Raw genomic sequence first — 9,051 nt, forward strand, 5'->3', positions numbered from 1 at the left:
ATTTTACAGGTTTGAAGGGCAGAGAAAGGATTATAATGAGGGGTCTGAAGGAGTCTCAGGAAACTTGGAGGGTGTGTGGGGAGCAGTAGGAGGGTCTAGAGGTGACCTGATGAAATTAATAGGCAGCAGGTTTAAAACAAACAAAAGGAAATACTTCATATCATGCACAGTCCACCAGTGGAACTCATTGCCAGGGGATGTTGCGAAGGCCAACAAATATAACTGGGTTCAAAAAAGAACTAGGCAAGTTCATGGCATGTCGGTCCAGCAACGGCTAATAGCCAGGATGGGTAGGGATGCAACCCCATGCTCCCAGCATCCTTTAACCTCTGACTGCTGGAGGCTGGGACTGGAGGGCCGGGGATGGCTCACCAGCTAAGCAGTGGGGGTTGTCAACCCTCCAGGATTGGCCTGGAGTCTCCAGGACTTAAAGATCATGTCATGTGATGCAATCTCCAGGAAAAAGCAACAGAGGGTCCTGTGGCAACTTTAAGAGTAACAGATGTATTGGAGCATAAGCTTTCGTGGGTGAATGCCCACTTCGTCAGACGCATGTAATGGAAATTTCCAGAGGCAGGTATAAATATGCAGGCAAGAATCAGTATGGAGATAACGAGTTTAGTTCAATCAGGGAGGGTGAGGTCCTCTGCTAGCAGTTGAGGTGTGGACACCAAGGGAGGAGAAACTGCTTCTGTAGTTGGCTAGCCATTCACAGTCTTTGTTTAATTCTGAGCTGATGGTGTCAAATTTGCAAATGAACTGAAGCTCAGCAGTTTCTCTTTGGAGTCTGGTCCTGAAGTTTTTTTGCTGTAAGATGGCTAGGCTACCTTTACATCTGCTATTGTGTGGCCAGGGAGGTTGAAGTGTTCTCCTACAGGTTTTTGTATATTGCCATTCCTGATATCTGACTTGTGTCCATTTATCCTTTTACTTAGTGACTGTCCAGTTTGGCCAATGTGCATGGCAGAGGGGCATTGCTGGCACATGATGGCATATATAACATTGGTGGACGTGCAGGTGAATGAACCGGTGATGTTGTAGCTGATTTAGTTAGGTCCTGTGATGGTGTTGCTGGTGTAGATATGTGGGTAGAGTTGGCATCGAGGTTTGTTGCATGGATTGGTTCCTGAGTTAGAGTTGTTATGGTGCGGTGTGTGGTTGCTGGTGAGAATATGCTTAAGGTTGGTGGGTTGTTTGTGCGCGAGGACTGGCCTGCCTCCCAAGGTCTGTGAAAGCGAGGGATCGTTGTCCACGATGGGTTGTAGATCACTGATGATGCGTTGGAGAGGTAACTCGGGGGTGTGGGGGGTGGAAGGCCATAAGTGCCGATGAAACCACCCCTGCTCTGGGTCTAAGTGAGCCAAAGTAACTCCATCTTGTGAACTTTAACCAGCCTCAATGCTAACAGCCTAAAAGCAGAATATGTAACAGCTTTTTTAGCAGACAGCTGCAGTTTCGCTCAAGCTAGCAAAAGCAGTAGTGATAAGGAAGGGGGAGAGGTGGAGGGGGAAGTCTACTACGTATAGGCCTACAAGGCCAAAGATAAACATGTGGATGGGAACTTTTCTAACACACCACAATGTAGTGCCTACGGTAACTGCTGTTGGGAAGGGAGGGGTAGAGTGGAAACAGAACAAAAGGCTTGTACACAAACAGCTTGGAATATAAAATGGGAAACTTGCTTGTATTTGTTGAGCTTCTGATTTGAGACATGCTGGTCTCCTGCGTGCCTTTTTGAAATCTCGAATAAACTTGGTTTGCTTCTCCACCCTGGTGTGCCTATTGGTGCGACGCACACCGGGCAACGAACCCCCTGTTGCCCCCTCGGGCCCTCTGGCCCAGCAACACCTCCGATCCTTAATCTCCAGGAATACGTCCAACCAAAATTGGCAACCCTAGTAACAGGAAGGGAGAGGCCAAGGGGAGGGGCGGGGCGAGGCCGGCGCGTGAGGCAGCAAGGGCGGGGCGGGGCGGTGAGACTTGTGCCCACTGCCCCGCCCAGCCTCCGACAGACAGCAACATCACGTCATCCCATCCGCTCAGAGCGCACGCGCAGCATTGCGGTTTCTCTCTCTCCCCCCCCCCCAGGAACAGCTGGGGGCCGTACCCACAATGCCGTGCGGCGCTGCCCGCTCCGCTCCGTTATGGAGGCAGCGGCAGCCGCCGCCGCAGCTGGAACAGCTGGAGCAGCCCCGGCGATGGCCGCCTTCCCCCGGGCGCGCTGAGCCCCCCGCACCCCTCGGGCTCCAGCATGAGCGGAGGCGGCTCGTCGGCACCCGGCCGCTTCGCCGACTACTTCGTGATCTGTGGGCTGGACACCGAGACTGGGCTGGAGCCGGACGAGCTCTCGGGTGAGGGGCGCTGGGGGCGGAGGGAGGCTGCCTTTGTCCCCAGCGGTGCGCAGCCCCTGCGGGAGGGGATGGGTTGCAATTGTCCCCGCTCCCCGGGAGAGGCGCCTTGCCGCGGGGTGTGTGTGTGTTGCTTGCAGTGGTTGTGGAGTGTGTTGCGGGTATTTGTGGTTGCCCTGCAGGATGCCTGGCTCCCGATAGGGATAAAGCGAGGGGCCGGGGTGCGCTGCGTTCGTGGACATGCCGGATCGGGGGCATACAGAGTCAATAAAAGGTCCCTGGAAGCTGCTTTGTTGTGGCAGCAACAGGGCGCCGTAAGACCCCGAGTTGCTGCTGCTGGTCCTAGCAGGGCCGCTGGTGGGGCTGAAATGCTCCGTCGCTTTCTCCTGGAGTGGGATGAAGGGTGGAGGAGGGAGGGGTGTTGGCGGTAGCTCTGAACAGCTGGAGGGGAGGGCCGGGCCGCACAGAAACGCCCATCGTGGCCCTTCTCCGGATTAACGGCCTTCTGGCCGCACTCACGTTTGGCGAGGTGTGTTTTATTTCAGGCGATGTAAGCAGTTTAGTAAAAACCCTTGAAAAGAGCTGGGCAGCGTAGGGGTATCTTTCCAAGAAGAAACAACAAATAAAGCCAGGAGGAGCTTTCAAACCTAATGGAAATGTTACAAGTATCAGTTATCATAACTAGGGTGCTAGTGTGTGGAGGAGTGCAGTAATTAGGCATGTTGGGATGGTGTACAGTATGTCCCAAACACATTCATAATGGTCAGTACCGTACATCTTAAGGTCACTATACATACAAGATCACTCTTCTGGTTTGGGGCCGGGACTTAACAGGTTCATTTAGGCATTGAAAATATTCCAGATAAGTACATCACTTTAAAAATTCTTCTGTACCTGGCTACACTTTTTGGAGCTTGTTATCTGTGCTTAAAACAAGGTTAATGCCCTTTTTAAAAGTAGGGTGTGTGTATTTGCATGTGTGGTGGTGTTATAACTCTGCTGTTGCTGCTTCCGTCAATTGATGTGAGATTCCTGGAGACTTTTAAAATAACTTTTTAAAATAAATTATTAATTTTTTTTAGAGTTAAAAATTATATGCTGCCTTTTAGAGTGAGATTATTAAATTATGTTCTGCATGTTTGTATTATCTTGAGTAACAACAAAAGTTAAGAACAATAAAAATATTAGACAATAGTTTTGTTATTTCTAAGATATCTTAAAGGAAATAAACTAACTGAATTCAGTAGTGTATCTGTCTTAGAAACTGTGTCATTCTTATCTGACACATGCATTTTTTTTCTTTTTTGCTTCTGGTTAGGAGGTGTGTCTTACAAAATCATTCAATCCTCCTATGCTTATATTAAGTTTACAGGGCCAGATTCTGATATCTTATTCTCTGGTTTAGTAGTCCCATTGACTTCAGTTGGACTATTCACGGAGTAAGACCCTTTTCCCAGCCAAACACAGTATCAGAATCTGGCATAACATCACTGAAGTCAGTGGAGTTATTCTGTATTTACACTCGTATAGCCGAGCTCAGAATCTGGCCCACAGTTTGGGTTTTCCTGCTTCCTTAAATGTGTCTCATAATGTGCCATGGACGTTACTGTATTAGTAATATTGAATGGAAATTCTTGACTTTTTTTTATGTTCACTGTAGAGTGAAATTTGTATAGAGGAGTACTCATTTTATTGACTAAATTTACATCATTTTGGTTATGACTGAAACTTTTTCTTATTAATCACGTAGGGCCAGATTCTTCCACCCTTACTCATGCAAAGTAGTAACTTACTGTATAATGAGTCCTTTTCAATTTCAACGGGAATAACTGTAAAGTAGGATATCAATCTGAATGAGTGAGTAAGGGTGGCACAATCTGGTACTTAAAAGTACATTATAAAATTTAGTTTTAAGGATATGAACAATTAAATGTATTCGGGGTAAAAAGTTTGAGAGACTCTAAAGGTATAATGCTGCTTTAATGATACCTAGGAGTGAGCAAGACTTGTATGCTGAAAACAGTTGATGCTTCCTGGTGTTATATTATTTTTTGCCTTGTGTTGAGTTCCAAAAATTGTTGCACAATAGTTCTTCCCTCTGTTGCATGTGAATAGCTCCTCCTCCTCCTCATAATAAATGTTACTTTGAGATAACTATCTAATATTTAGGAAACTGAAAGGTTGTTGTATGATATTACCTTAATTTTATGTCTGAATTTTAAATAATAAAGACTGGAGTATGGTGTTTTGTACGGCCTTTTCTTGCTAAAGGAAATTTGTGGAAATATAGGCCCCGATCCTCCCAACTGTTCCATGTGGGTGCCAGAGCTGCCTGCGAACAGTAATTTGAAAAATTGGGACCATATTTTGCTAGTGTGATATGCATTCTGTTTAAAGAGATTCTGTATTCCTTAAGGAAAAAATTAGGATTGGAGCACAGTGAAACAATTGAGAGGAAGAAACATTTGCTATAACTTCACTGCATATAATTTAACTGGAGTTTCAGTACAGTTGGATGAGTTTAGTGTAAGAAACTAGTATTAGTCATGCATGATAGTGTTGGCAGATGTTGCTTTTTAAATCTTAAGTAGACTACAGTATATGAACAAACTAAGCTAAGATCCTGATCCAAAGCCCATTGAAGTCAATGGAAATGGCTCTTAAATGTTTTGTGCTTCCTGGAAGATTCCTTTATTTGAATGAAAGGAGCATTGTGTAGCTTTTCCGCTTACTTCTGTATTTAAAAAAATCCATTCTGTATTCTTGAACTGCTGAAACAATTTGCTTAATAAGTGGCCATTGTTGGAACCAAGGCATTGGCACTACAGTTGCTGTGTGCGGTAGTGGGGGAAGCAGGATTCTTAAAATAAAGCAAAGCTAAACACAAACGATCCCTTGATTGGAGCACACTGAGATTCTCTTCAGGGCTTTTCTATATCAGGTCTGCCTTGAGCAAAGCCCCAAAATGATGTCATAGTAACTTAAACTTGCTACAGGAAATTGACAATGGCTGCCAGAAGCCCTAGGGATGCTGTAAACAGATTTTATTATAGCCAAGCTAATGAAATCTTATTCTTCTGGTGTTTTACAGTAATATTGATCATATAGCATTTTGTTGGAGTTTTGTAAATAAACTACAAACTCATGAACAGTTTGATTTTCTTTCGGATTATTTTTGCTTAAAAGGTGGCTTCTGTTTCCGCTTTCTTCTATCTACATAAAAAGTTTACTAAATGGCATACTCCCAATATTTTACAAAACTCCATGATTGGCATTTGCACTCAGAGTGGTTTAAGGATAATATATTCTCTACCTCCAAGTTACTTTTTTTGGTCCAGAAATTTATACAGCATGGTTATTTGGACTTCAGTGAAGTAATGAAAACTGTTCTTGCTGGATGTCTTGGTGACAAGCAGCTAGAAAGTTTTTACTTGCTAGTAGTTGATTGAGTCATACTGTCATATCTTAAAAACTCTCCCCATGTTTCCATGGGTTCTATAGAACCCCCAGAAGACAGTGGTAGACTTTTTGTAGTTTAGCAAGCAGGGCCGGCTCCAGGGTTTTTGCCGCCCCAAGCGGTGCCAAAAAAAACCCAAACCTTGATTGCAATCTGCAGCGGCAATTCGGCGGGAGGTTCTTCGCTCCGAACCGTCCGCCGAATTGCCGCTGAATAGCTGGACGTGCCGCCCCTCTCTGGAGTGGCCGCCCCAAGCACCTGCTTGGCAAGCTGGTGCCTGGAGCCGGCCCTGTTGGCAAGTCTGCATTACAAACATTTTTACTTAAATGAAATAATGAAGTGTATCTATTATTACTAAGGGCTAGTCTATACTGGCAACGTTAAAGCGCTGCCATGGCAGCACTTTTACATGGCTTGTGTACAGGGCCGTCCCTAAGCTATTCTGGGGCCCTATGCAGCCCCCCCCCCCCGCATGGGAGGAGGGCCCAGGCCTCCTCGGGGATTAGGAGACAGCCCCAGGCCTCTGTGGGGGGTGGGACTGGCTTGGGAGGCAGGGAGGAATCTCCCCCCCACACACAATCTCCAGCAGTGTGGCGGGGGCTGGGTTGCTGCACTTCCCACCACCAGGGAATGCAGGCCTAGCCCTACTGCAGTCCTCAGGGGTGGGAAGAGGCAGGGCTGGGGCGGTGAAGGGGCGGAGGAGGGCCGGAGCTTTGGGGAAGGGATGGAGTGGGGGCGGGGCTGGGGCAGTGCAGGGGCCATGGGGAAGAGGCGGGGCAGGGTGCCCCACATTTCCTGGTGCCCTACGCAGTTGCGTACTTTGCATATGGGTAAGGACGGCCCTATTTGTGTAGTCAGGGCAGACCGCTGGGAGAGAGCTCTTAAAAATCTCCAAAAGGGCTGAAGCTACCAGTGCTGGTGCACTGTCTACACTAGCACTTTACAGCGCTGAAATTTGCTGCGCTCGGGGGCGGGGTGTGTGTGTATTCACAGTGCGAGTGTAGACAAGCCCTAAGACAAATCTATATGTATAGTGTAACTTATTGTTGCAGCAGTATGGATAGGATTTAGGTCTCATGTCTGCATCTTGGAAACATAATGAGAAGTGTGTAGTGCCTTTTATTTTTCAATCAGGGCTATAAATGGGTTTTTCAAAAATAGTCTGGAAAACTGGGGCAAAAAGCCTAACTTCATCATAAAATTATTTAGTTTATGTGGCAATAGTGTATTTTACATTCTTTTACACTAAATATGTGTATTTTTGTTCTAATTCCTAACTCAGTTTTATTAACAAAAGCCTCTGGACAGCATTTGTTTACTATGTAGTTAAAAACAAAGAGTGAATCAGTTTATTGTGTTGCTTAGGTGCAAGCTGAGTTGGGAAAATAAGAAACTCCCCACTATATAATGTGAAATTGCAGTTTCACAAATCTGATCATTAGTTTATAATCCAAAATAATCTCTCACTCACAGAACTTGAGGGTACTTGAAAATAACTTCCATCTCATAGTAACAAATAGGTAATGAATGGTTTTTTTTCAAATTACAGTGTACAGTGGGGAAATGCTTAAAGGAATGCAAATGTCTAAAATTAACTTGTGCTGTGAAGTAAAGATCCTGATGATTTTACAATAGACCAATCAAAAACAATAGTTGTTCTTTACTATGGTCTGGTTAAATACTTAAACTGATGGCATATCTCAGGTATTGATCATGATAGTATTTAAATATTGCTCTGACCATATCACTCTCCTCTTTTAATCCTTCACCTGGGCTCCCCATTTTCCACAGTATCAAATTCAAGCTTCTTGTCCTCACCTTCAATGACTTTTAGCAATTCTGCCCCTCTCTACTTTATTTCCCCTGGTCTTACAGGGTCTGATCCGCAAATCACTGAAGTCAATGGACTCTGGATGGAGGTCCATATTGTGTTATCCATTTGCTCTGTCAAACAAGCCAGGCTTGAACATCTGCTTTCGGCTTTCTCTGCTAACACTTTTGTACTTTCTTCCATGTTGCCCCCTTATATGTGGAACACCCTCCCTGAATGGATGTGTAAGACCTCCTTCCAGAGCCTCCTCAAGACCCAGTTCTGCTGTGACACCTGCAAGAAATCATCTAACCAAGGATGGCTAGATTGTGCAGCAGTGAGGGATAGTTGACTATTGATTTTGGGTTAGGAAAAAACAACCTCAACTTTCAGATGTATTGGAACCATCAAGTAGAGCAATAAATAACCTATGTGGTTTGACCTTATTTTTGTTACCCTTTTCTTCTCCCTTCTCCACACTCATTTGTATCTTGTTTATAATTGGAGTGTAATTTGTGTAGGACAAGGACTGTGCCCACTCAGGTGTTTGTACAGCACCTAGCACAATGAGGCCTGGATACTGATTAGGGCACCTGGGCCCTTACCATAGATAATAAATGCTTTAATAGTATTGATGCATGAAATCGTCAAGGAAAATAACTAGAATTGGAAATGACTTACGAATTATGCAAGCTCAATTGCTATCCTATCCTGTGTGACACTGTATGTTAGCAAGGTAATGTGAAAATATTGGTATAAATTTATCCTAGTAAAACTCCATTGACTTCAGTGTAGCTACACCTGAATGAGTTTGGCCTACTGCAGGGGTCAGCAACCTATGGCACGCGAGCCGATTCTGAGTGGCACACTGCTGCCCGCTGAGAGGAGGAGGAGGGGTGGAGGGGCTGGAAAGCGCCACGCTGGGGGAAGAAGTGGGGGAGGAGGGAAACTTGGCTGCGGCAGGACCAAGCTTCCCTCCTCCCCCGCTTCTTCCCACAGCTTGGTGCATTCTGGCCCCTCTGCCCCTCCTCCTCCTCCCTCTCCCTGCCCGCGATGGCCCTTGTGAGAGGGAGGGGGAAGAGCGGCAGCGTGCACACAGCTCCGTAGAGCAGGCAGAGAGAGGTAGGGACGGGCCTGGGAGAAGGGGGTGGAACAGGGCATATCCCTTCCAGCCCCCTGCCATGAGCTGCTCAGGGCAGGGGGCTGGGAGCACCCCCAAAAGCCGAGCACCCCAGCCCTCTGCCCTGCACCTCCCCCCCCCACACCCAGCCTTCTGCCCTGAACCCGCCCCCCACAGCCAGCCTTTTGCCCTTCACCTCCACACACCCCCAGCCCTCTGCCCTGACCTCCCCCCAATACCCAGCCGTCTGCCCTGCACCCCCAGATCCCCTCCAGCCCTCTGCCCTGACCTCCCCCAACACCCAGCCTTCTGCCCC

General features: G+C 46.6%; 1 protein-coding gene across 7 annotated transcripts in view; it reads left to right on the forward strand.

Annotated features, from left to right (window-relative positions):
* Positions 1 to 2,094: 2,094 nt before the first annotated feature.
* The window catches only part of DENND5A (DENN domain containing 5A), a 99,690-nt gene continuing 92,733 nt past the window's right edge, over positions 2,095 to 9,051 (forward strand). For 4 of the 7 annotated variants that reach the window (XM_034770054.1, XM_034770056.1, XM_034770055.1 and 1 more), the window contains exon 1: positions 2,096 to 2,351. In XM_034770054.1, the coding sequence (XP_034625945.1) occupies positions 2,252 to 2,351 (100 nt within the window). In that variant the 5' untranslated portion in view covers positions 2,096 to 2,251. Of the gene's footprint in view, positions 2,352 to 9,051 lie in introns of all 7 variants that reach the window. The other 3 variants (XM_034770051.1, XM_034770053.1, XM_034770052.1) reach the window with 1 other exon arrangement.

This window comes from Trachemys scripta, chromosome 4 (genome assembly GCF_013100865.1).
Source record: "Trachemys scripta elegans isolate TJP31775 chromosome 4, CAS_Tse_1.0, whole genome shotgun sequence".
Lineage (NCBI taxonomy): Eukaryota > Metazoa > Chordata > Testudines > Emydidae > Trachemys > Trachemys scripta.